This window comes from Anolis sagrei, chromosome 3 (genome assembly GCF_037176765.1).
Source record: "Anolis sagrei isolate rAnoSag1 chromosome 3, rAnoSag1.mat, whole genome shotgun sequence".
Taxonomy (NCBI): domain Eukaryota; kingdom Metazoa; phylum Chordata; class Lepidosauria; order Squamata; family Dactyloidae; genus Anolis; species Anolis sagrei.
The window spans coordinates 267,932,287-267,960,249 of record NC_090023.1 but is presented as its reverse complement, the minus strand read 5'-3'; the positions used below and the strand labels follow the sequence as shown (position 1 = coordinate 267,960,249).

Sequence of the window (27,963 nt, the reverse complement as noted above, 5' to 3'; positions counted from 1 at the left end):
TCATTGGTTCTTTTGTTTTTAAGGAACTCATTATGCACAGAACATATATATATATATATTATATATATATATATATATATATATATATATATATATATATATATATATATACACACAAGCATCTACCATTATATCTTGTTTTAATATAATCACTTTGTTGCTACTTTCAAATTTACCTTTATCCCCCTTTCCAGATAGCCAAATGCCAGCCTCCATTTATTTGCAAACTCTTCATTATTTCCTCCTCTAATGCCATTTTTTACTTAGCTGTTTGCATATACTCTAGTATTTTCTCTTTCCAGTCTTACAAGATTTTGCTATTTTATTTATTTATTGATTGATTGATCAATTTTTTATACCGCCACTCCCCGAAGGCTCGGAGCAGTTCACAATAAACACATGTAATACATAACATTAAAATCAAGGAAAATTTCAATAAGCAAGGTTCAAATGCCAGCCTAAATAAATAAGTTTTACAAGCTCTATGAAAGGACAGTAAATCTTGGAGAGCTCATATCTCCAATGGCAAGGCATTCTACAGGTAAGGAGCCACCACCATAAATGCTCTACGCCTAGTAGACATCAGGGAGATGGTGATTGGGCATTTGGACAATGCGGCATTCAGTCCAGCAGAGTTGATGGCAGAAGGTGATCGCTTCAATTCTGGTAGTCTTTGCTTTTTCTTCCAGAATGCTGACGTTGGTCCGTCTGTCTTCTCAAGAGATTTGTAGGGTTTTTTTTGAGGCAACACTGCTGGAATTTTTCCAGGAGTTGAGTGTGATGGCTGTAGACGGTCCACGTTTTGCAAGCGTATAACACGGTTGGGAGAACAATCTATATAAATAAAAATGTAAAGTTTCTTTGTGGGATTAACATAACTCAAAAACCACGTAACGAATTGACAGCAAATTTGAATACAACACACCTATCAGGCCAATGTGTGACCATCACTCATCAAAACACTGAAAAACACAGCGGAAGGGACTTAAAAGGCCAAAAAAGCAAAAAGAGACTACAGCGCATGCGCAAAAACAACTCCCCCTGGCAAACAAAACACACAATAGCATATCCACATTCTCTTCTGGACTACAGCTCCCAGCATCCCCTAGACCAGGCCTTTTAGGAGAGGAGGGTGATCCAAATGCATTGCTTCCAAGATGCAAACTTTCTTCTCCTTGGAGATTTTTTGAAAACATCCCAATCCCTGCATATTCCCAATTTCCTATTCCTGGACTGCAACTCCCAGCAATCCTCCGGATAGATAAGATAGAGAGATAGATAGATAGGTAGATTAGATAGAGGTAGATAGGTAGGTACTGTAGATAGATTGATCAGGAGGACTGCTGGGAGTTGTAGTCCAAAAATAGGTAGAGAAAGAAGAAAGGGGAGAAAGAGAAGGGAAAGAAAAGGGGAGGAAGGGAAGAGGATGAGAGGATGAGAAGGATGGAAGCAGAGAATGAAGGGAAGGAAAGAGGGAGGGAGGGAAGGAAGGAGAGAAAGAAAGGAGGAGAGAAAGAGGAGATGGGGGAAGGTTGGCTACGCGTGGTGGGTACAATTAGTAGCTTTCTAAGCAAACATCTTGGTCTCCCTACAAGTGCCCCGATCCTCCTATCATGTTATTCCTATCTGTCCATTGCCATTCCTTTGGCTCTCCCTCCAGCCCATCGATTGGGACGCCTGCGCTGCCAGCCTGGAGGTGGACCGGTCAGTGGCGGAGGTGGCGTGGGCCAAGCCGGGCAGTGCGGCCGGTCTGTTGGTGCTGGAAGAGTTCATCCAGGAGCGGCTGAAGTTCTTCAGCAGTGAGAGAAACAACCCCAACCGGGCGGCGCTCAGCAACCTCTCGCCCTGGTTCCACTTTGGTGAGTTCCCCATAAGAAGCAAAAGCATATTGGAGACTGATACCAACATTTGATACAAGAGATCTTTAAAATCAGAATAGATCTGGATCTAGATCACTATGCCGGCTTTTGTATTTGATCGCACTTCCCTAGTGCCTAGGACTATGTGATGTATCGGTGAATAAAGTGTGCAAATCCAAATAGGATGGCCTTTTGCAGCTGACAGATGGTCATTTTGTCGGAACCGATGGTTTTTAAGTGCAGGCCAAGGTCTTTAGGCACTGCACCCAGTGTGCCAGTCACCACAGGGTTGGCACCAGGGACCACCTTTACTGGCTTGTTGCCAGAGTCTTTGCAACTGCTGAAGATTAAAATATTATTAGTATTATTTATTTATTGATTTACCTTACTTATATACCGCTGTTTATTTATTTTATTTATTTATTTGCTATACTTGTATACCGCCGTTTCTCAGCCTAGCCGGCGACTCAACGCGGTTTACAACAACTTATAACAAACAACAGTATACAGTTTAAAAGCATAAAAACACAATCCACAGTACATATATCAATAAACAATCCAATTCATCTCTTGACTGTTCTCAGCCCGAAGACGACTCACAACGGTTCACAACAAATACGAACAGCAAAAATTCAGTGCTGCAGTATAGAAACAGTTAACAACCTAGCACATTATACATTACACAACCCATTCACTGTCGTCTCGTCATCAAAAACATGTTCCAGATTCGTCATCCATTGTTCCGTTCCAGTGTTCATTAACCAATCATTGCACTAATTATTCGAACGCCTGCTCAAACAGCCAGGTCTTCACTTTTTTGCGGAATACCATTAGAGATGGTGCTAGTCTAATGTCCGTAGGAAGGGCGTTCCACAGCCGAGGAGCCACCACCGAGAAGGCCCTATCTCTCGTCCCCGCCAGCCGAGCTTGAGAAGCAGGCGGGATCGAGAGCAGGGCCTCCCCGGAAGATCTCAAAGTCCTGGTGGATTCATAGGCAGAGATGCGGTCAGATAGGTAGCTTGGGCCGGAACCGTTTAGGGCTTTAAAGGCCAACGCCAGCATTAGTATTAGTAGTATTAGTATTAGTATTATAGTATTAGTATTAAGGCTCTGCCATAAACCAGTCCAGGTGGTCCCAGTGGTCATTGGCACACTGGGTGCCGTGCCAAAAGATCTCAGCCGGCATTTGGAAACAATGAACATTGACAAAATCACGATCTGACAACTGCAAAAGACCACCTGACTTGGATCTATGCACATCATTTGAAAATACATCACACAGTCTTAAACGCTTGGGAAATGTTCAACTTGTGATTTTGTGATACGAAATCCAGCATATAGGTCTTGTTTGCTGTGGCATACTGTGCTTTTGTGTCAGTAAGATAATAATAATAATAATAATAATAATAATAATAATAATAACCACCAAGCCAGAGTGGTCTTAGCTGAGGAGTGGGACCAAGAGCACCTAACCCATGAGCACTATGGAGAAGCAAATGAAAACAATATCTATACTGGCTCGGTCGATGCCCAGGATAAAAAGGACCACTGTGGATGCTGCTGATTATGGACATCCATCGACAAGTGGGCTACAGAATCAAAATACAAATGAACCATGACAGAAGCGGCAGAAATATACAATGCCATACAAACTGCATTATTATTATTATTATTATTATTATTATTATTATTATTAGTTATTTAGTTATGAGACGCCACTGAATGTTTATTACTGTTAAATTGTTTAATTTGTTTCTGTGTTAACTGTTTTTAAGTACCTTGTTGATGCCGCATTGAATCTTTGCCTTGATTGTTCGCCTTGTTTTTGCTTGTTGTAAACCGCTACGAGTCGCCTTAGGGCTGAGAATTGTGGTATACAAATGCTTCCTCTTCATCTTGGAAAGAAGTGACAAGTGGAGTGCCGCAGGGTTCCGTCCTGGGCCCGGTCCTGTTCAACATCTTTATTAATGACTTAGATGACGGGCTAGAAGGCAGGATCATCAAGTTTGCAGACGACACCAAATTGGGAGGGATAGCCAATACTCCAGAGGACAGGAGCAGGATTCAAAACGATCTTGACAGATTAGAGAGATGGGCCAAAACTAACAAAATGAAGTTCAACAGTGACAAATGCAAGATACTCCACTTTGGCAGAAAAAATGAAATGCAAAGATACAGAATGGGGGACAATGCCTGGCTCGAGAGCAGTACGTGTGAAAAAGATCTTGGAGTCCTCGTGGACAACAAGTTAAACATGAGCCAACAATGTGATGTGGCGGCAAAAAAAGCCAATGGGATTTTGGCCTGCATCAAGAGGAGCCTAGTGTCTAGATCTAGAGAAGTAATGCTACCTCTCTATTCTGCTTTGGTTAGACCACACCTGGAATATTGTGTCCAATTCTGGGCACCACAATTGAAGAGAGATATTGACAAGCTGAAATGTGTCCAGAGGGGGGCGACTAAAATGATCAAGGGTCTGGAGAACAAGCCCTATGAGGAGCGGCTTAAGGAGCTGGCCATGTTTAGCCTGAAGAAGAGAAGGCTGAGAGGAGATATGATAGCCATGTATAAATATGTGAGAGGAAGCCACAGGGAGGAGGGAGCAAGCTTGTTTTCTGCTTCCCTGGAGAGTAGGACGCAATGGAACAATGGCTTCAAACTACAAGAGAGGAGATTCCACCTGAATATTAGGAAAAGTTTCCTGGCTTTGAGAGCCGTTCAGCAGTGGAACTCTCTGCCATGGAGTGTGGTGGAGGCTCCCTCTTTGGAAGCTTTTTTTTTTAATTGCATACACTTTGCATACGGCCATCTTTGAATTGTCGTACCCACTTACGCACTTTGCTTTCACTCATAACAGTATCACCGTTATGATACTTCACAAATCTGTCGATGAATTTCTGCAGCAGGCAGGTTCCTTGCTAACAAAAACCGTATCACTGAGCGAACCTCACATGCGGAGGGTGAGTTGATAGTCTTAAACATTTTTAAAGCACAGAACAGAACTGTAACAGGTTAGCTACAGAGCAGAAACTGAGCAAAGTTGTTCCCGAGGCATGCCGGTACAAGACGCACGCGCTCGTTGCGGTATGCGCGCGAACTACTAGTGTCTACAACAAAACGGACCTTACTTAAACAATACCCCTCGTATAACCACCTGCTGACTTGTCATCAGTAAGGGACAAATGAATGACGCAACCCCTTGTCATAATGCTCACATGATTATGACTTGGCCTTTTCTGCATGTCCCTTAGGTATTTCATCATTACTCTCTGTCATTCCCCAGGCGTGATCACATGTCCATCAGAACTGTATTTTCACATAGATTCAATGCTGGGGCAACAATTTGACAAACAGTCTGGGTTTGTTTGTGGAATTGTTTGATCCTTATATCCTTCAGAGGACACGGGGGACATTCAGGTGTTTTTAAAAAATGATTTTTTGCAATATCGCCAAGGGAGGGGCCCATTTGTTTTGCAATCTGCACCTGGTGCTTGGTGTACTTGGTGTGCCACCTCGCAAGGCAATGGCTTCTCTTCTCCACCTTCTCAGGCCAGGTCTCTGTCCAGAGGGCCATCCTGGAGGTGCGCAAACACCGCGCTCGGTGCAATGAGTCCGTGGAAGCCTTCATCGAGGAGGCCCTGGTCCGAAGGGAGCTGGCAGACAACTTCTGCTTCTACAATCCAAACTACGACAAGGTTGAAGGTCAGTGTGGGAACTCAGCCTGTGATTGTGTTTCAGGATCAGGGTGTCAATGAGATTCAAGATGAGTTTCAAGACGGTAATGGTTTGGTCAGGGATATTGATACAGAAAATGACCAGGAGTTCCCTGTAGTTTCCCAGGAGAATGTCCCTGAGGGGTGTGGGGATGATAGTGTGCTTTCTGAATTGTTACCAGAAGGTTCCCATGAGAGAGAACAGAAAGATAGCTCAGAACATGCAGAAATTAATGACCAAGTAGATAAGGAAGCATACAATCCCCTTGTGCCAGCTCCACTGGCTGCTGGTTTGCTACCAGGCCCAATCCAAAGTGCTGGCTTTGGCCTATAAAGCCCTAAACGGTTCTGGCCCAACTTACCTGTCCGAACATATCTCCCCTTATGAACCATCGAGGACTTTAAGATCGTCTGGGGAGGCCTTGCTCTCTGTCCCACCTTTGTCTCAAGTACTTTTGGCGGGGACGAGAGACAGGGCCTCCTCAGTGGTGGCTCCTCGGCTATGGAACAACCTCCCTAGGGAGATCAGATGTGCACCCTCCTTCTTAACATTTCGGAGGCAAGTTAAAACATGGCTGTTGGAGCAAGCGTTTACAAATGCAGAGTAGCTAATATAGGAAATCGAATGATTTGACAATGGAACTGGGCAATGCTTGATAATAAGGAGACGCTAACGATGTTGTTTTTATTGCTCTTGTAGTGTTTTATACTGCTTAATGTTTTAAACTATATTATGTTTTTATGTGTACTGATTTGTTGGAAACCGTCTTGAGTCGCCAATTGGCTGAGTATACAAATACAGCAAATAAATAAATAAATAAATAACGAGCCAAGAGATAGGCGATTAGAGATTACTGAAAACAGGAGGGCTGAACAGTGGTTTCGCCGATCTGCCCGGCTTCGACAGAAAACAATGTTATGAATCCAAAGAGGTTCCTATTCTTTTGTGTTCAAGGAATAGTAAGGCAGTTTAGACCAATGGGACACTTTAGAAACCAAATTTGGTTTTAACACTATTCATGTAACATTTCTTGAAATACAATCATCACAGAATCATATCAGAATCGCATCAAGGGAGAGCTCTTGTGCACTCACACATACTCACACAGGCCTCCTCCGGCGAAGATGATCAGTCTTTTCCGAAGAGGTGCGGATGCTCCGTTGCCATGGATTAGGAAGCGAGCATGTTCTTGGGGTCCCCTGAATTTATAAGCCAAAATCCATTTTTCTTCATTTTAATAATCAGGCTGTTCTGTCCCTTTCAAGTCCTTGTTCTTTTCAAGTTCAGGACATCCACATTCCAGGCCACATGACTTATGGGGTACCTCCTGTACACTCCTTACATGCTCGGTTGCACACCTTATTGTCCATTGTTGTTCAGCTATGCCTTACTGCCTCCTTGCTTCGACTGCCAAGGCCGTCCCATATCATGCCTTGCGAGAACTCCATGTTGGTTTTTCTTTAGGCCTGTTTCTTCTGCCCTTCTACGTACATTCAAACATCAATTCCTTACAACAATAATAAAGCCTCAATTAAAGAGAAATCAGTTTCTGACCGCTAGTGACCTAGCTAACGAGGCAATAAGTCTCAAGTGTGGGATGTGTAGTCAGATGAAGCATCGTTTAGAAACATGCTTAGTTCTTGTCCTTGTTTCATGGAAGCTCTGCTTTGAGGATTCATGTTAAAAAATTTCTTGTTTCATGGTTTTTGATTCCTGGATTTATTGATTGCGCATCCAAGCCTTGGATCAATGTATTCCTGTTTTTCTGGATTGTATTGGAGAAGTATTAGAGAAATGAGCCCCTGAGGCTTCCCCACGTGCCCAATTCCTTAACGAGAAAAATAATGAAAAATGTGTTACTTTTGTTATATTGGGAGAATGGGATGGGGTGAGATGGCTCTGAGGGTCTCTTCCAAATCAGTGATTCCATCTAAAAACAGCCTTGTTCCTTTGGCAGGGGCTTACGAGTGGGCCAAGACCACCTTGAAGCTTCATGCCACAGACAAGCGGCCTCACCAGTATTCGCTGAAACAGTTGGAGGAAGGGAAGACACACGACCCGCTCTGGAACGCTGCTCAGGTAGCCTTAAAAATCAAAGGAGGAATTATGGGATGTGTAGTGCTTCCCAAGCTTCCTGAACATGATGCCTTGGACTACGGCACCTATTGCTCCTTGCTAACATGGCTAGTCTAATAGCAAGCAGGGCAGTGTTCTCGAAGGCTTTCACAGCCATAATCATTGGGTTTCTGTGGGTTTTCCGGGCTGTATGGTCATGCTCCAGAAGCATTCTCTCATGACGTTTAGCCCACATCTATGGCAGGCATCCTCAGAGGTTGGGAGGTCTATTGGAAACGAGGCAAGTGGGGTTTATATACCTGTGGAATAATGTCCAGGGCAGGAGAAAGAACTCTTTTCTGTTGGAGGCAAGTGTGAATGTTGCAATTAGCAAGCTTGAATTAGCATTTGAATAGCTATGGAGTTTGCAAAGTCAATCAGTGATGATATCATTATAATATTATAATGTCATACAATATGATACTGATAATAATAATGCAATATTATAATTATATATTTTATATTACATATAATATTACTAATAATATTACAATATAATGGTATAGTACAATATAGTAATATATAATACTGATATTGTACTATGCTAATAATATAATATATTGTATATACATATACCTTATAAACCGCTCTGAGTCCCCTTCGAGGTGAGAAGGCTGGCATATAATGGTCGTAAATAAATAAATAAATAAATATCTGCATAGAGGTAGCCTGGCTGTTGTTGCCTGGAGGCATCCTCTGTTTGAGAGGTGTTAACTGGCACTTGATTGTTTGCTGTCTGGAGTTCTCCGGGATCCTCAAACCACTGCAATAGTCTGCCGGATATCATGCACCCACCAAATGCAGCATTGCCCAGACACGAATCAAGGAACATGGAAGACACTGCTGACTAATTCAACCAGAGAAGTCTGCCATAGCAGAGCACCTGATGAACCATCCTTGATTAGCATTTAATGGCCTTGCAACTTCAAAGACTGACTGGTTGCTGCCTGGGGGGATGCTTTGTTGGAAAGTGTTAGCTGGCCCAGGTTGTTTCTTGTCTGGAATTCCCCTGTTTTCTGAATGTTGGTCTTTATTTACTGTCCTGAAAGAACCCTTGTCTCTTTGAAGCATGTGTGAATGTGGTAATGAGCAAGCTTGAATAGCATTGAGTAACCTTGCATTGAGTTGCCTTGTAGTTGAAAAGTCAATCAGTGAGGGTATTTGTTAGTTGTTGCCTAGAGGTTCTTTCTCTCACCCTGGTCATTCCACAGGAAGATATATACACTCCACTTGTTTCACTGCCAACAGAACCTCTGAGGACGCAATTAGCCACAGATGCAGGCGAAATGTCAGGAGAGAATGCTACTGGAACGTGGCCATACTGCTAAAAAAAACTCAATTCTCTTTCTTCCTTTTCTCTCAGCTCCAGATGGTTCACGAAGGGAAGATGCACGGCTTCCTGCGGATGTATTGGGCCAAGAAAATCCTGGAATGGACCAATTCCCCCGAAGAGGCCTTGAAATTCAGCATCTATCTCAACGACCGCTATGAACTGGACGGCCGGGACCCCAACGGTTATGTGGGTGAGTAGTAATTAGCAAGACCCAGCAAGGGATAATGCTCCGAGCGTTGTACTACAAAGCAGGAGATGCGGGTTCAAATCCCTCCTTCGCCATAGAAACAAACCCACTGGGTGAGTCACCATCTCTCAGCCTCAGAGGAAAGTACTGATGGGAAACAAAGTGTTACTAATGTGTTGTCAAAAGTGTTCATGGCCAGAATCACTGGGTTGCGGTGAGTTTTTGGGCTGTATGACCATGTTCCAGTAGCATTCTCTCCTGACGTTTCACCTGCATCTGTAGCTAATGGCAGTTCTGTTGTCAGTGAAGCAAGTGAAGTGCGTGTGTGTATCCGTGCAATGTCCAGGGTGGGAGAAAGAATCATTGTCTGTTTAAAGCAAGTGTGTTTGTTGCAATTAGAAAGCTTGAATTAGCGTTTGAATAGCCTTGCAGTTACCAAGTCAGTCAGTGAGGGTATTAGCCCAAAAAATCTCACAGCAACTCAAAGTGTAACTAAACATTTGTCAAAGAATATAATAAGACTAGCCGTCCCCTGCCACGCATTGCTGTGGCCCAGTCTGTATATATGTGTTTTGTGTGTGTATATATTTGTGTTTCTGTGTATATGTGTGTTTGCATATATATATATATATATATATATATATATATATATATATATAGGTATCGGTATAGGTATAGGTATAGGTATAGGTATAGGTGTGCGCATATGTGTGTGTGTAGATGTGTTTATATGTGTGTATATATTTGTGTGTTTATATGTGTATATGTATATTGTGTATATGTGTGTGCTTGTTTATATGCATATCTGTGTTTATATATGTGTGCATGTGTATATGTATATATGTGTGTATGTAGGTAGGTATATGCGTGTACATTTGTGTGTGCTTGGGTATATATATACATCTGTGTATGTATGTGTGCATGTGTATATGAGTGTATGTGCATGTATGTATGTGTGTGTGTATATATATGTGGTGTATTTTGGGGTTTTTTAAGTCCATTCTACTGGAGGTTTTTCCTTTTTTTTTTTTTTTTTGTATTTTTAGGGGTGATGAACACTCGTTGGACTGTTAGGTGTATTGTGTCAAAATTTCGTGTCCATTCGTCCAGTGGTTTCTGAGTTCTGTTAATCCCACAAACAAACATTACATTTTTATTTATATAGACTAGCTGTGCCTCCCACACGTTTCTGTGGCCAACCTTTCCTCCCCCGTTCTCTCCTTCTTTCCCTCCTTCCTTCACTCCCTCTTTCCTTCCTTTCCTTTTTTCTTTCCTTCTCTCCTTCCTTCCTTCTCTACCTTTCTTTCCTTCTCCCCTTTTCCTTTTCCTTCCCTCTTTCTATCCATTTTTCCTTCTCTAGCTTTCTTTCCTTCCTTCGCTTTTTGCTTCCACCCTTCTGTCTTTCCTTCCTTCCTTCTCTCTCTCTCTCTTCTTCCTTCTATTTCTTTCCTTCTTTCACTTTTTGCTTCCACCCTTCTGTCTTTCCTTCTTTCCTTCTCACTCTTTCTCTCTATTCTTCCTTCTCCCTTTCCTTCCTTCCCTTTTTGCTTCCACCCTTCTGTCTTTCCTTCTCTCTCTCTCTCTCTCTATTCTTCCTTCTCTTTCTTTCTTTCCTTTGCTTTTTGCTTCCATCCTTCCGTCTTTCCTTCCCTCTGTCTTTCTCTCCTTTCTTCTTTCTCTACCTCTTTTCTTCCTTCCTTCGCTTTTTGTTTCCATCATTCCTTCTCTCTTTCCTTCTCTTCTTCCTTCCTTCCCTCCTTCCTTTTCTCCTTCTTTCCCTCCTTCCTTCACTCCCTTTCCTTCCTTTTTTTCTTTCCTTCTCTCCTTCCTTCATTCTCTACCTTTCTTCCCTTCCCCCTTTTTCTTTTCCTTCCTTTCTTTCTTTTCTTCCTTCTTTTCCTCTTCCCTTCCTTCGCTCTTTACTTCCATGCTTCCTTCTCTCTTTCCTTCTTTCTTTTCCTCCCTCTTTCTCTCCTTCCTTTCTTCCTTTATTTCTTTCTCCCCTTCCTTCCCCCTCTCTTCCATTTTTCTGTATTGTCATTTAGCTTTTTTTTTTTTTTTGAGTTTTTAAGTCCTTTCTACTGTTTTTTTTGGGGGGGGGGGTTGGTTATGAGTGATGGTCACTTGTTGGTCTGTTAGGGGTGTAGTGTCCAAATTGCATGTCAATTCCTCCAGCGGTTTTGAGTTCTGTTAACCCCACAAACGAACATTACATTTTTATTTATATAGATTGTACAAGCAGTCCATGCTTCGGGTTGTTGTAGGTTTTTTTGGGCTATATGGCCATGTTTTGAAGGCATTCTCTTCTGACGTTTCGGCTGTATCTATGGCAAGCATCCTCAGAGGTAGTGAGGTCTGTTGGAACTAGGAAAGTGGGTTTATATACCTGTGGAATGACCAGGGTGGGACAAAGGACTCTTGTCTGCTGGAGCTAGGTGTGAATGTTCCAACTGACCACCTTGATTAGCATTTGATAGCTTGGCAGTGCCTGGAGCAAACTTTTGTTGAGAGGTAATTAGATGTCCCTGCCTGAGAGGAACAGAGAGGAAGCAGGCAGGGACATCTAATTACCTCTCAACAAAAGTTTGCTCCAGGCACAGTCAGCCCATTGTATGATAATCAAGGTGGTCAGTTGAAACATTCACACCTAGCTCCAGCATACAAGAGTCCTTTGTCCCACCCTGGTCATTCCACGGGTATATAAACCCTTTTTCCTAGTTCCAACAGACCTCACTACCTCTGAGGATTCTTGCCATAGATGCAGGCAAAACGTCAGGAGAGAATGAATCATAGAATCAAAGAGTTGGAAGAGACCTCAGGGGCCATCCAGTCCAACCCCATTCTGCCAAGAAGCAGGAATATTGCTTTCAAATCACCCCTGACAGATGACCATCCAGCCTCTGTTTAAAAGCTTCCAAAGAAGAAGACTCCACCACACTCCGGGGCAGAGAGTTCCACTGCTGAACGGCTCTCAGTCAGGAAGTTCTTCCTCGTGTTCAGATGGAATCTGCTCTCTTGTAGTTTGAAGCCATTGTTCCGTGTCCTAGTCTCCAAGGAAGCAGAAAACAAGCTTGCTCCCTCCTCCCTGTGGCTTCCTCTCACATATTTATACATGGCTATCATCTCTCCTCTCAGCCTTCTCTTCTTCAGGCTAAACATGCCCAGCTCCTTTAGCCGCTCCTCATAGGGCTTGTTCTCCAGACCTTTTATCATTTTAGTCGCTCTCCTCTGGACACATTCCAGCTTGTCAATATCTCTCTTGAATTGTGGTGCCCAGAATTGGACACAATATTCCAGGTGTGGTCTAACCAAAGCGGAATAGAGCATGGGGAGCATTATGGTCTAGAATGCCTCTAGACCATGGCCATACAGCCCGAAAAAACCTACAACAACCCAAACATTACATTTTTATTTATATAGATTGCAAGCAGTCCATGCTTTTTCTCAGTGGGAACATACATATGCATAGACTTGCGCAATAGGAATTGTATGCCTGAGCTCAGGGCTGTGCCAGGCCCATCTCGTCTATGCATCAGGGACATGTGCAAACTTGCCTGCCTTTTCTAGACTGCCAAAAAGGGAAAAGCAGAGCGCAATCCCTCTTATGTGCCTCTCTTGTGTCTTCCAGGATGCATGTGGTCCATTTGTGGGATCCACGACCAAGGCTGGGCTGAGCGTCCCGTGTTCGGCAAGATCCGCTACATGAACTATGACGGCTGCAAGAGGAAATTCGACGTCGGCCAGTTTGAACGCAAATACCACCCTCGCAAATTCGCCAAGTAGCAAAGTACGAACCTGGAAGAAGCACAGTGACGACAGTACGTTCTAGTTCGGACAAGAAGCGAAGTCGAACTCAAGATCACGCTGCTTTGGTCGACCTCCTTCCAGATCCATTTGCAGCAGAAAAGAACTCCTTCTCTTGTTTTTCTTGCTCTGAGATTGCCTTCAAGGGATGGAAGCTGGTTTTTGTTTTTATGTTTTGGGTGTGTGGGGGATTCTTGCAAATAGGATTCCCTCACTTTTTGGAAGTTTAGCTCTGGAGCAGATTTCTTTTGCCTTTCTGAAGCTCCAATACTTGACATCCTTCAAGGTGGCCGAAGCAAATTTGGGAGTTACTGTTACACAATTGCAGTGCATGGCATTTTTTATGAATTTGTTTGCTTTATTAAAAAAAGGAGATCGGAAATGCAGTCGTAGCGTCTTTTATTTTTCAAGTGTGGTGCTTTAAATCAGTGTTTCTCAACCTTCCTAATGTGGCGAACCCAGAATACAGTTCCTTATGTTGTGGTGACCCCCAACCATAACATTATTTTCGTTGCAACTTCAGAACTAATTTTGCTACTGTTATGAATTGCAATGTAAATATCTGAGATGCAGGATGTATTTTCATTCCCTGGACCAGATATGCCTGAATTTGGATACTGGTGGGGTTGGGGGGGGGGGGGGATTGATTTTGTCATTTGGGAGTTGTAGTTTCTGGGATTTGTAGTTCACCTACAATCGAAAAGCATTCTGAACTCCACCGACCATGGAATTGAACCAAACTTGGCACACAAAACTCTCATGATGAACAGGAAATACTGCAAGGGTTTGGTGGGCATTGACCTTGAGTTTGGGAGTTGTAGTTCACCTACATCCAGAGTGCACTATGGACTCAAACAATGATGGACCTGGACCAAAGGGTTTGGTGGGCACTGACTTTGAGTTTGGGAGTTGTAGTTCACCTACATCCGGAGAGCACGTAGACTCAAACAATGATGGATCTGGACCAAACTCATTGTGCCCAAATTGTGAGCACTGGTGGACTTTGGGGAAAATAGACTTGACATTTGGGAGTTGTAGTTGCTGGGATTTATAGTTCACCTACAATCAAAGAGCATTCTGAACCCCACCAATGATAGAATTGGGCCAAACTTCCCACACAGAACCCTCATGAGCAACAGAAAATACTGGAAGGGTTTGGTGGGCATTGACCTTGAGTTTGGGAGTTGTAGTTCACCTACATCTGGAGAGCACGTAGACTCAAACAATGATAGATCCGGACCGAAATTGGCATGAATACTCAATATGCCCAAATGTGAACACTGCTGGAGTTTGGGGGAAATAGACCTTAACATTTGGGAGTTTTAGTTGCTGGGATTTATAGTTCACCTACAATCAAAGAGCATTCTGAACCCCACCAAGGATAGAATTGGGCCAAACGTCCCACACAGAACCCCCATGACCAACAGAAAATACTGGAAGGTTTAGTGGGCATTGACCTTGGGTTTTGGAGTGTTGGTTCATCTACATCCAGAGAGGAGGAGAAGGGCTTTTGGGGGGAGGATTCGCCACCTGTTTCTAAAAATGAAGAGAAGGCGAGGCGGAGAGATCTTCAGCCTTCTCCACCAAATGGGTTCCTAAGACCATCCAGAGAGCACTGTGGACTCAAACGATAATGGATCAGGATCAAATGTGAACACTGGTGGAATCCGGGGAAAATACACCTTGATATTTGGGAATTGTTGCTGCTGCTGGGATTTCTAGAGCATTCTGAACCCCACCAACGAGAGAATTGGGCCAAACTTCCCACACAGAACTCCCATGACCAACCAACAATGCTGAGTTTTCTGATGGTCTTTTGTGACCCCCCCCCCCGACACCCCCTTGAAACTCCCCCAGGAGTCCTGACCCCAGGCTTTAAATAAACAGTGGCACTGGTGCAGAACACAGACTTCATTGTTAATGCAGGGATGGGGACGTGCAGCTGGTCCAGGGGACTACTGAAAAAGTCAGATGAAACTAGAATTAGCTGGAAATTGCTATTCATTTTAAAGAATGGGACCCTGAAATATATTCTAAAAGGGTGAGGAGCCCAAGATCTACACTAGGCATGGGCAAACTTGGGCCCTCCAGATGTTTTGGACTTCAACTCCCACCATTCCTAACAGCCGGTAAGCTGTTAGGAATGGTGGGAGTTGAAGTCCAAAACACCTGGAAGGCCCAAGCTTGCCCGTGCCTGTGCTGCACTTTGTGTAGATTTTTGTGTAGTTATGATGTGTAAATGGCCCGTATTAGCACACAAATGAAGAGTTAAGAAACAGACTTCCTCTGCAGTTCCACAGGATTGTTTTAAAAAACATTTCTGGAAGCTTAGAATTGGAAAAATGCTTTGTCGGAAAATACTGGATTTAATAATCTGATTCCTTCCTCTCTTTCACCACCACAAACTCACTCGTGCCTTCTGAGATATTATTCCATTTTTCAACTAAATAATTTTCTCCTGAGGAAAAAATTATAATATCACAAAAGACTACCACCTCACCCGCTTCATGGGAAATCTGCTACAAAACAGGAGCTTTTTTGTTGAGTTCCTGGGCCAAAGAGCCAGATGGAGAAAACAGAACAGCCTGCCTTAGGAGAGCGTGCTCACTCCATCAATGTTTAATATTTACACATACAATCAGAAGGGACAGGGTGTTTCCATCTATGCTGACAATCGTGCCATCACCGCTCAAGCAGGGAGCTTTGAAATGGTGTTGTTGTTCAGTTGTTTCCGACTCTTTGTGACCTCATGGACCAGCCCACGCCAGAGCTCCCTGTCAGCTATCACCACCCCCAGCTCCTTCAAGGTCAATCCAGTCACTTTAAGGATACCATTCATCCATCTTTCCCTTGGTCAGCCCCTCTTCCTTTTTCCTTCCATTTTCCCCAGCATAACTGTCTTCTCCAAGCTTTCCTGTCTTCTAAAGCAGCAAAAGAACAACATGTTTATTAATATAGTTTATTATGGACGGTACTTTCATTGTTATGCTGTGCAATGGAACAGCAGATAGGTAATCTTTTTCAACAGTACTTTGGCGGTTTTATTTTAGGAAGAGCTTTTCCATTCATTTTACAACGTCACAGGTGGCATCACTCTGTAAAACCATGGCAAATATAACGAACGGCAGCTTCATCAGTGATATGGGAAGTCTAGCTTCCCCACCTCCTCTGCTGCACATTGGGCTTTTTGGCCATTCCAGAAAGGATCCTGAATGGCGTAACACAAAACACTGTTCTGAAACTGAAATAATTGCTTATTAAAGTCCATCCACCCCAGGGACCACTGTTAAACAGAAGGCTTTGCCAGCAAACAAGAAATAGCCCCGAGTGCCGAAAGTGCTCACAAACAAAACAAAACAATTGGGAAAACACAAGCTTTTTTTGGAGAAATTCTATCTCAGAAGCCACATACTGGAGGGAGCCAGTTAAAGAAGGCCTGCTTTGCAGATCGGAGTGTGTGAAGTCTCAAGCAAGGAGATGCCAAGGGCCAAAACTCATGTGATGCTAACCACATCTTTAAACAAATGTCCTCAAACCCAAACAGAGTCCCAAAAATCCAGGAGGAACCAGGCTGTGGGAGGATGGGTCAGTTGCTACTATTTTGGGAAGGAAAGCTGCTTCGGGATGCTGGAAATGGAGCCTTAAAGCTGTTTTCGCCTCCTAAGATGTAAACCACCACACTGAACATGTGTAAACACATGATCAGCATCTGGTATAGTTTGGGCCTGAAATAAATACGAAGGAAACATCTCGAAAATGGAATGGGTGCTAAGGAGACAGAACAATACAGCGGAAAGCTCGTATAATGCTGGGTTCCTTTTTTTCGTAGGATATGAGTGCAAGGGAAGGAGAATGGGCTTTGTCTTTCAAAGATATCAAAGTTAAAGCTCTCTCTCTCAGAGGAACTGGGGAGGACTTGGGCCACGGGGATCAAAAACTCCACATTGCCATAGAGCTTTCACTGGAAGACACATTTGTCAGGCAACATGTTTTGTTCCTTCTGCAGAATGAGAAGAGACTTTTGGAGGAATCGCAAAAGTACAGGAAGGGCAGCTTATGAGGTGAATGGTCCCCTTTGTTCTCTCTCCATTGACCCTGTATTGTGTAGGTTGAGTTAGACAGATTGTCCAGCTCCAAAACACTAGAGCAGTGGGGTTCTCAACCTGGGGTCCCCAGATGTTTTTGGCCTTCAACTCCCAGAAGTCCTAACATCTGGTAAACTGGCTGGCATTTCTGGGAGTTGTAGGCCAAAACACCTGGGGACTCCCAAGTTGAGGACCACTGGTATAGAGAGACCTCTCAAGCTTAAGCTGCCTCTCTGCCCTTTCTTTCTCCATCATCAATCTTTCCAAAAAGAGTCCACAAAGTCCCCAAAGTCCCCAACTCCTTGTTTGTATTGGTCCACCCTTCTGTCTTAGGGCCTACTTCCTCCTTGCTCACCAACAGCTTACAACACAAAACCACTACAAAGCCTGAGCCTCCAAAACTTATTATTTCAGCATTTCCCTTCCAAACTCAGAAGCAAGTCTGAGTGCCATGGCAAAACCTTTAAATAGATTAAATACTTGATAATTCACTCCCCTTAAAGATACAAATCCTGAGTCAGAGGGTAGTGGAAGACAGTATTTGAAGTGACTGCAAACCACAAGGTACCACCAGCTTCTTCCACTTCCATGTTGACAAAGCAGCAAGAAAGGGCAGCTTTCTGGCACAATGCAAACTCAGGAAGTTAAAACACCACAAAAAACATAAAGTAGGGGAAAGATCCCTTTAGAATGCTTTTATCAACATAAACCCTAAGAGTTTGTCCTTGTGACTTTTGCATAAGTAAATACCCACCAAGAGTATCTTGCTTCCAACTGGATTTCAGTCTGCTCTCCCAATACAATTTTTTTTAAAAATAGTGCAAAAATAATAAATGGGATCTTACAAGAAGTCAGGAGATTCTGCTTGAGCCAACTGTGCCAGGATATGGGAACAAGGGAAGGAGAATGGTCTTTATCTTTCAGTTATCAAAGTCAAAGCTCTCACAGGAATTAAGGAGGACTTGGACCATGGGGATCAAAGACTCCATGTTGCCATAGACCTTTCACTGGAAGACACATTTGTCAAGCAACATGTTTTGTTCCTTCTGTGGAATGAGAAGAGACTTTTGGAGGAATCACCAAGGTATACGAAGGGCAGCTTATGAGGTGAATGGTCCCTTTGTTCTCTCTCCATTGACCCTTTATTGTGTAGGCTGTTAAGATAGTCCAGCTCCAAAACACTAGAGACATCTCTCAAGCTTAAGCTGTCTCTCTGCCATTTCTCTCTCTATCATGTCTTTCCAAAGAGACCACAAAGTCATCAAAGTCCACAACTCCTTGTTTGTATTGGTCCACCATTCTGTCTTAGGGCCTACTTCAGTGGTTCTCAACCTGGGGTCCCCAGATGTTGTTGGGGACTCCCAGAAATCTTAACATCTGGTAAACTGGCTGGGATTTCTGGGAGTCGTAGGCCAAAAACATCTGGGGACCCCAGGTTGAGAACCACTGGCCTACTTCCTCCTTGCTCACAAACAGCTTACAACACAAAACCACTACAAAGCCTGAGCCTCCAAAACCGATCATTTCAGCATTTCCCTTCCAAACTCAGAAGTGAGTCTGAGTGCCTTGGCAAAACCTTTAAATAGATTAAATACTTGATAATTCACTCCCCTTAAAGATACAAATCCCGAGCCAGTGGGTAGTGGAAGATAGTCCTTGAAGTGACTGCAAACCACAAGGTACCACCAGCTTCTTCCACTTCAAAGTTGACGAAGCAACAAGAAAGGGCAGCTTTCTGGCACAATGCAAACTCAGGAAGTTAAAACACCACAAAAAACATAAAGCTGGGAAAAGATCCCTTTAGAATGGTTTTACCAACACAAATCCTAAGAGCTTGTCCTTGTGACTTTTGCATAAGTAAATGCCCGCCAAGAGCATCTCACTTCCAACTGGATTTCAGTCTGTTTTCCCAATACGATTTTTGAAAAAATGGTGCAAAAATAATAAATGGGATCTTACAAGAAGTCAGGAGATTCTGCTGACAACCACTTGAGCCAACTGTGTCAGTATTTCCACCTTTTCCAGTTCTCAAATCACACTGTCAGGACATACATGGCACTCAATGCCCACCTTCAGACTACACACTGACCCTCACGCACATCCACAAACCCTTTCTTAAAGACATACTATGGGACGGTTCTAAGTGCTCTTGAAAGCCTGCCTGCATTGCAAGTGCTACATACCTAGTTTCCAGACATGGAGGAGAATGAGCTTCATGCTAAGATGTACATGGGAATGGAAATTTGCTCCATATATTAGTGTGGTTTATCACCCCAAGTGCTTTATTTTCTTTTCGCACTGCAGCTTAAAGGCACACAGCCCATTTCTAGGCATTTGGCAGAAAGGTGATTTGTTAATGCACAGAAAAAAACTATATGCATTCCCCAACAGCTTGGAGAATGTTATTCTTCCATATGCCAACAACATGGATCAGTATCAGATGAGAATACATCAGGAGATGAATGGCTGCTCCATGAACCTTTGCAGGAGGAGGAAGACCAAGTACTGCATCGACTATTTCAATGCTTGAAGTAGAATAAATTATTGTAGAACTATGGCAAAAGATGCCAGGATGGTGTGTTAAGAGAGAGAAAGTGGGAGGGAAACCATATAATGGACTTTGGGTTGTGGCCAAATAAACACGCTGCCAATCAGTCTTCATCTATAGGAAATCCAAGTCGCATCCAGTGCGCACAGAAAGCTGAGACCAACGCAGACGACTACTACTTCCCTTGGAAACCCTCAGCATCCTCTCAGCTCTCTTCCTACCAAACTCTTCAAAGAATGACAAAATGAGGGTTGCTGTGAGTTTTCCAGGCTGTATGGCCATGTTCCAGAAGCATTCTCTCCTGACATTTCGGCCACATCTATAGCAGGAAACCTCTGAGGATGCCTGCCATAGATGTGGCCAAAACTTCAGGAGAGAATGCTTCCGGAACATGGCCATCCAGCCCAGAAAACTCACAAGAACCCAGTGATTCCGAGCCTTCGACAACACAAGGACAAAATGAACTACAATTCCTCAATACCAACAACTCTAAGATGGGCTACTAAGAAACTGCCACTTCCTGTACCTTTGAGCTACCAACATGAAACGGAGAAAAGGGAATGTCCTCATACAATAAAAGTGGAATATCTACCCATTTCAACCCGGCCCCTCATCAATTCCTCTGCAGGAAATAGATGCATCGAAATAAGATCATGAATACCCAAATTTCTTCCTGATTTACAAAAGAACCCTGAGCAGCATCCTCCTGACATGATGAACTACCACTTCCATTATCCTCGGTCATTCTGGCTACGAATTATGGAAGCTATATATATAGTATGCACACTTGGAGGGTACTTGGTTGGAGGAAGGTGGCTGTAATGACTGCTGAATACCGTATTTTCCGGCATACAAGGCGACTGGGGGTATAAGGTGACCCTCCAACTTTTCAACACAAAATACAGAGTTAGGGTGATACTCGCCATTTAAGACGACTGCATTCCATGGAGACTGGCTGGGGGTGATTGCCTGTTGGGCTGTCCCTGCAGCTGCTCTACCCACTCTACTTCCAAGGTTCTCCTCCGACAGCCACTGGACTCACCTTATGCCCAGGGAAGCGCCTCCAGAAGACAACTCCCAGCAGCGTTGAGCGGCAGTGTGCCTGGGATGTGCTCCCAGAGGCATTCTGGGAGCAGCAGGAGTCAGGGAACTGCTGGGAATCATCCGGAGGTGCTTTCTCCGGATGCCCAGGGAAGCGACTCCCAGCAGCGCTGGACGGCAGCATGCCTGGGATGTGCTCCCAGAGGCATTCTGGGAGCAGCAGGAGTCAGGGAACTACAACTCCCAGAATACATCCCAGGTATGCCGCCACCCAGCACATCCCAGGTATGCCGCCACATCCCAGGTATGCTGCCACCCAGCGCTGCTGGGAGCCATCCAGAGGTGCTTCCTTGGGCCTCCGGAAGACGACTCCCAGCAGCGCTGGACAGCGGCGTGCCTTGGATGTGCTCCCAGAGGCATTCTGGGAGCAGTAGGAGTCAGGGAACTACTGCTCCCAGAATGCCTCTGGGAGCACATCCCAGGTACGCCGCCACCCAGTGCTGCTGGGAGTCATCCGGAGGTGCTTCCTTCAGCCTCTGGAGACAACTCCCAGCAGCGCTGAACGGCGGCGTGCTTTGGATGTACTCCCAGAGGCATTCTGGGAGCAGTAGGACTCAGGGAACTACTGCTCCCAGAATGCCTTTGGGAGCACATCCCATGTATGCCACCACCCAGTGCTGCTGGGAGTCATCCGGAGGTGCTTCCTTGGAACTCTGGAAGACGATTCCCAGCAGTGCATGACTTGGATGTGCTCCCAGAGCACATCCTAGGAGTCAGTAGTTCCCTGACTCCTACAGCTCCCAGAATACCTCTGGGAACACATCCAAGGCACGCCACCGTCCAGTGCTGCTGGGAGTCAGCAACCGAAGGCACTTCCTTGGTCCTAGGCAAGGCCAGTAGCCTTCGGAGAAGGTAAGCAGCGAAGGCGGAGGAACAGAGAGCAGTGGGTGCCACAGGGAAAGCCCAGCAGTCCATCACCCCCAGCCGGTCTCTGTGGCAATGTGGCCTGCCACTCCTCCTCCCCATGCCCTCCCACCATCCTCCTCCTCCCTCCCTCCTCAGGCCGTGTCACTAAGGGAGATTTTATTTTTTTCCTTTTACTTATTATTTTAATTTATACCCAGCGTACTAGACGACCCCTGACTTTTCATAACATTTCCCAGGCTTCAAAAGGCATCTAATATGTTGGAATAGATGGTAGATTAGGACCATGGCGGTTAAGCAGAATGGCCACTAACATAACCACCTGGTTCCCATGAAAAGCAGCGTCTTGGATAGATAGGGTCAAAGCTGGTTGCATTTGCTAAACAGACATATTTGGTGGAGGAAGACAAATGTGGAAGAGTGAAGAGAAGTGAGGGGAGAGGAAGACAGAGAACGTTATGATACGGATACATGGTCTGCAACCCTCCTGGACTCCCATCCCTGACTTCGGTCCCAGGTAACACCTGATTTCTTCCATTACCTGGTTTTTAGAAAGCAAGTAGTTCAAATGGAACAGGACACACTCTTATAGCCCTTCAGCTTCCATGTCACACCACATAGACTTCAGGCATAAGCAAAGGTCAGTAGGAAAAGAATCGGCAGCGCTTTTGGCAAAACAGAAAAAAATAAAATAAAAGTGACCTGTGAGCAAAATGGTTTGGGTGGGTCATTTTTCCCTTTTGGAGTGTGTTTGGGTACTTCAGCAGGAGTACCCTTAAACTTTGCAGCCATGGGCCACTTTTGGCCCTCTGGGTGTTTTGGACTTCAACTCCCACAATTCCTAACAGCCTACCGGCTGTTAGGAATTGTGGGAGTTGAAGTCCAAAACACCCAGAGGGCCAAAAGTGGCCCATGCCTGCCTTAAAGCAAAGCTTGGCTTTGTAGTGCATCAAAGTTAGTGGCAAGAAGAGTCCATAAACCTTGCCCTGGATCTCACATGGAAGAGGGATACTAGATCTCCCTGGTCAAGTGCAAAACGTCCCTCCATCGCAACCGGTGTGTTCACCGTGGGAGAGTCCTCTTCAATCCACTGTCAGTTCAGTGTCTGGAAACAAGAGTCCAGCCTTGTCGGCTGTCACGTGGCCGCTCCCGCTGCATCCTCTTCCTGTCCGTCCTCGTAATCCGAGAGGTCGGCCTCCATGCTCTGTTTGGCCAGCAGCTCTCTCCGCGCTTGGAGTCGTTCACACTTGGGGCAGGGCCCTGACCGGAAGCAGGTCTTGTGGTAACAGGCTCTGCATTCTGAAAAGGAAAGAGGAAGAGCAGAGAGGCCACATTTTAAAAAAATTTAAAGTATAAAGACATTTATATAATGCCTTTGAGCACCTCTGGCATAAGTGCCTTCAAGGTGATTTATGATCGCAGTAATAATAACAACAACAACAACAACAACAACAACAACTGCAAAGACTCTGGCACAAACCAGTCAAGTTGGTCCCAGTGGTGATCGGCACACTGGGTGCAGTGCCTAAAGACCTTGGCCTGCACTTAAACACAATAGGCACTGACAAGATTACCATCTGCCAGCTGCAGAAGGCCACATTACTGGGATCTGCACGCATTATTCGCCAATACATCACACAGTCCTAGACACTTGGGAAGTGTCCGACGTGTGATCCAATGCAACAGCCAGCAGAGTGTCTGCTGTGGACTCATCTTGTTGTGTTTCAAATAATAATAATAATAATAATAATAATAATAATAATAATTTATTTATACTCTGCCACCATCTCCCCAATGGGGACTCGAGGCGGCTAACGTGAGGCCAAGTCCAAAAATAAAATACAATTATTTATTTTTATTTTATTTCGTACATTTCTACCCCGCCCTTATCCCCATAAGGGCACTCACATAAAATACAGAATACAGAATTACATCAGAAGATAATTGCAATAGCAAAGTAAACTAATAAAGCAAATTCACACAAAATAAAATCAAACAGGATGTGCAGGCCAAATGGACAAGATGAAATAATAAAATAAATAATAACAAAATAAAAGAAAGAAAAATGAAACAGTAGAAACAAAACGAAGGACAGTACAAATTAACAGATAAATAAAAGCTACTGAAAAGCTGGAAGAAAATTTAATGTCTTCACTGCCCACATTAGAAAAAAAAATTAACTATGGTGAGTGTTAATTGTTGAAAGCAGAGTTGATTAGACTGCAAAACCCGAGACATAGTTATACTGTTATGGATCTGGGTTAGAGTCCTTGCATAATTTCCATTTAAGAAGGGGAAAGTCTACCCCGAGAAGAGAAAGGGAATTACAAATTTGAGAGTAAAAGATATGTATGTCCTAAAGTTGGTTTTAATGCTGGTGGGGATCCACTTCAACCTCTCACCAGAGAATTTACCTGTTTGTTTTTATAATGGTAATAATAATAACAATTATTATAATTTTATTACATTTACATAACAGCACACATGTACATTAGGTCCAAGTGTCTGGGGTTTGTCTCTGAATATCAGGCTCTTCCTAGGGGGCTAGGATATTACTGATCATTACTGTATGTACTCGAGTATAATCAGAGTTTTTCAGCCCTTTTTTTTTTACTATAACCCCCTCGACTTAAACTCAAGTCAATGTTATTTATTATTTTACTCTGTTGTTGTTATTATTATTATTATTACATTATTTAATCTTAGTATTATTATTTCTATTACATTTTTATTTTATTCTATTATTATTATTACACATTTATTTTTTATTCTATTTTTATTACATTTATTACTTTACTCTATTATTATTATATTTATTATTTTACTCTATTACTGTTATTATTACATTTAAATTATTTTACTCTATTATTATTATTATTACATTTACATTATTTTATCCTAGTATTATTATTTCTATTACATTTTTATTTTATTCTATTATTACACATTTATTATTTTACTCTATTTATTACTGTTATTACATTTCCATTATTTTACTCTATTATTACTATTATTATTATTATTATTATTACTAAATGTATTATTTTACTCTCTTTATAACTATTATTGGAAGGATACGTAAGCACGTTTACATTGAAGAAGGTTGGAATAATGGTTTAATCACAATTAGCCTTATCTTACAATTTTATGTAAATATTCAAAAACATTTAACCTACTGATGCCTCAATTAATGTATAGTTATTGGTATCTATATCTATTTTGAAATTTACCCGTAGCTGCTGCATTTCCCACTCTCGGCTTATACTCGAGTCAATACGTTTTCCTAGTTTTCTGTGGTAAAATTAGATGCCTCGGCTTATATTCGGGTCGGCTTATACTCGAGTATGTACGGTAGTTATTTTCTCTCTCTTCCTTCTCTTTCTTTCCCCCAGACAATACTATAAACTAGTTATTTGAGCTGGAGGACAAAGAGAAATTGCCTAATTTTTCATGTTCTCCTGAACACTGGAGAACACAATATTAAAGATCAATTCAAGAAAAACCTAGGGAAAGGTACTGGGGCTTTACATCCACATTTCATAGTATAGTAGTAGTAGTAGTAGTAGTAGTAATAAACTTTATTTAATACCCCACCATGATTTCCCCAATGGGGACTCGGGGCGGCTTACATGAGGCCAAGCCCAACAGCATATTACAATAAAGTAAAACCAAAACACAATAACAACACAGTAAAATACATGCAACATATGAGTGCAAAGACGATAAAGCAAAATTATACACAGTAAAATAACATAACATAACATAACAATGAGTGGTAGTACTTTCTGGAACAAGCCATGACATTTGCGTGCAGTATAGTCACATTTTCAGAGCAGGAGTGGCCCAAATGTAACACAGATCCCCTTCCCCAGATTTCAGACTGGGAGTATTATTACTTCCAGATCCAAGGCACCAAACCCTTGGTGAACATGGCTGTTTGCTTGGCTACCTACCTTCACAAGTTCTGCACTTATTCAGCTCAAAGGGGAAGATGATGTCCTCGTTCTGGCAGAACTCACAGATGAAGCCCTTCGCTTGACACAGCTGGAAGGGGAAGAAAAAATAATAAATGGAAAACAGCAACAGTCTCCTTCTCTTTATAATTCTAAACAGAGGCTGGATGTCCACATGTTGGGAGGGCTTTAATTGTGTCTGCCTGGCTGGATAGTCCTGGGAATCCCTTACAACTTTGACAAAAAGGACACCTGGAGCTGCAATCCCAACTGCACTTCACTTCTAAAGAGTCTGAGAACACTACATTGGTCCACCAAAAAACAGGGAATGGCAACGACTTCAACTCCCACAATTCAGGCATGGGCAAACTTGGGCCTTCCAGGTGTTTTGGACTTCAACTCCCACAATTCCTAACAGCCGGTAGGCTGTTAGAAATTGTGGGAGTTGAAGTCCAAAATACCTGGAAGGCCCAAGTTTGTCCGTGTCTGGACTATTATATATGATGGGGTGTGTTTGGCCTTCCTTGATGAAAAAGGTACCATATGGGCAAAACTCTTTTCGAACTGAGCCAACAGGGAGGTAATCAATCTCATTTCACACACTAATATTATATCATTTCACACACTAATAATAATAAATATTATTATATTTTCCTTTGGAATCATGGGAATTGTCATTTTGCAAGTTCTTCAGCCTTCTCTGCCAAAGAGTGCCAGTGACTTCACAAACTACAATTCCCAGAATTCCACAGCATTGAGCCAGGGCTGTTATAGTAATGTAAAACTGCCAGGAGTTCTATGCAGTCATAACACTCATTACCTTGCGAAAGGGACTCTATTATTTCTGGTTAAGGAACCAGGTATTAAAAAACCCAGTTGTCGTGGTCTCCTACTCAAAACAACAAAACACACAATTTTTTTGTTCTTTCCCAAATGAGTAGAAAGGCTTTTCTTTCTCCTTTGTTGCAGCTGTATACAAAATGTTTACAAAATGTACAAATTTTACAGCTTCTACTCACAACAGTAATTCTCCAACACTCTTCAAAGCACCATCCGTTCCTCATCAAACTTTTTCAGTATAACTGTAACCTGTATATTACTCTAGTTGTATTAACCACCACAGCCTAATTACAGTGGCATAAAAATAATAATAAAAGAAGAGGAACATGCCCTGGCAGATTATAGGAAAGGCAGTCAAGAACCAACATTGAGGGAAGTCAAGAGTAGTAAACTGCTTCAAGTACAAAAGATAAAGAGGGAATATCATAAAAACACAATCCAGAGCAGAAGACAAAACTGGCAAAAGAAGGCTCTCCATGGACAGTTCCTGCGAAAAATCGAGAGACAAACTGACAAAGAAAAAACATGGCTGTGGCTCACAAATGGAACTCTGAAAAAGTATACAAAGGAGGGCCTGATTCTGGCAACCCAAGAACAAGCCATTCAAACCAATGCCATCAAGGCCAGAATTGAAAAGTCAGCGACAGATCTCAAGTGTAGATTCTGCAAGGAAGCAGATGGAACAATAGAGCACATCCTGAGCTGCTGCAAGAAGATCGCGCACAGACTACAAGCAGAGGCACAACACCATTGCTCAGATGATTCATTAGAACTTGTACCACAAATACCATCTGCCTACAACAAAGAACTGGTGGAATCACAAGCCGGAAAAAGTTACAGAGAATGAACACGCCAAACTCCTCTGGGACTTCCGAATTCAGACAGAGAGAGTTCTGGAGCACAATACTCCTGACCTCACAATCATGTTAAAAAACAAAGAATGGATCGTCGATGTTGCAATCCCAGGTGACAGAAGGATTGCAGAGAAACAACTGGAAAAGCTGACATGATATGAGGATTTAAAGATCGAAGTGCAAAGACTCTGGCACAAGCCAGTCAAGGTGGTCCCAGAGGTGATCGGCACACTGGGTGCAGTGCCTAAAGACCTTGGCCTGCACTTAAACACAATCGGCGCAGACAAAATTACCACCTGTCAGCTGCAAAAGCCACCTTACTGGGATCTGCACACATTATTCGCCGATACATCACACAGTCCTAGACACTTGGGAAGTGTCCGACGTGTGATCCAATACAACACACAGCAGGGTGATTTTGTTTGCTGTGGACTCATCTTGTTGTGTTTCAAATAATAATAATAGCCAAACTGATATGAGGACTTAAAGATCGAACTGCAAAGACTTTGACACAAGCCAGTCGGGGTGGTCCCAGGGGTGGTCGGCAAACTGGGTGCAGTGCCTAAAGACCTTGGCCTGCACTTAAACACAATCGGCGCTGACAAAATTACCACCTGTCAGCTGCAAAAGCCACCTTACTGGGATCTGCACACATTATTCGCCGATACATCGCACAGTCCTAGACACTTGGGAAGTGTCCAACATG

The 27,963-nt window shown here is 43.3% G+C and overlaps 2 protein-coding genes and 1 long non-coding RNA gene across 8 annotated transcripts in view; 1 reads left to right on the top strand and 2 right to left on the bottom strand.

Annotated features, from left to right (window-relative positions):
- LOC132770380 (deoxyribodipyrimidine photo-lyase-like) overlaps positions 1-13,394 on the top strand; it is a 29,235-nt gene extending 15,841 nt beyond the window's left edge. Inside the window, exons 6-10 of the mRNA XM_067466122.1 lie at positions 1,661-1,859; positions 5,409-5,561; positions 7,531-7,652; positions 9,052-9,211; positions 12,837-13,394. Coding sequence (XP_067322223.1) covers positions 1,661-1,859; positions 5,409-5,561; positions 7,531-7,652; positions 9,052-9,211; positions 12,837-12,991 — 789 coding nt within the window. The 3' untranslated portion in view covers positions 12,992-13,394. The remainder of the gene's footprint in view (positions 1-1,660; positions 1,860-5,408; positions 5,562-7,530; positions 7,653-9,051; positions 9,212-12,836) is intronic.
- A 2,563-nt stretch (positions 13,395-15,957) lies between these two features.
- Positions 15,958-22,434, bottom strand: LOC137096530 (uncharacterized). The gene is made up of 2 exons (XR_010909532.1): positions 18,549-22,434; positions 15,958-18,409 (listed from the first exon to the last, which is right to left on the bottom strand). It is a non-coding gene; the product is annotated as an uncharacterized lncRNA (long non-coding RNA).
- A 13-nt stretch (positions 22,435-22,447) lies between these two features.
- Positions 22,448-27,963, bottom strand: part of RUBCN (rubicon autophagy regulator) — an 89,763-nt gene continuing 84,247 nt past the window's right edge. For all 6 annotated transcript variants that reach the window (XM_067466118.1, XM_060767292.2, XM_067466120.1 and 3 more), the window contains 2 exons: positions 25,564-25,654; positions 22,448-22,909 (listed from right to left, as the gene is read on the bottom strand). In XM_067466118.1, coding sequence (XP_067322219.1) covers positions 22,746-22,909; positions 25,564-25,654 — 255 coding nt within the window. In that variant the 3' untranslated portion in view covers positions 22,448-22,745. The remainder of the gene's footprint in view (positions 22,910-25,563; positions 25,655-27,963) is intronic.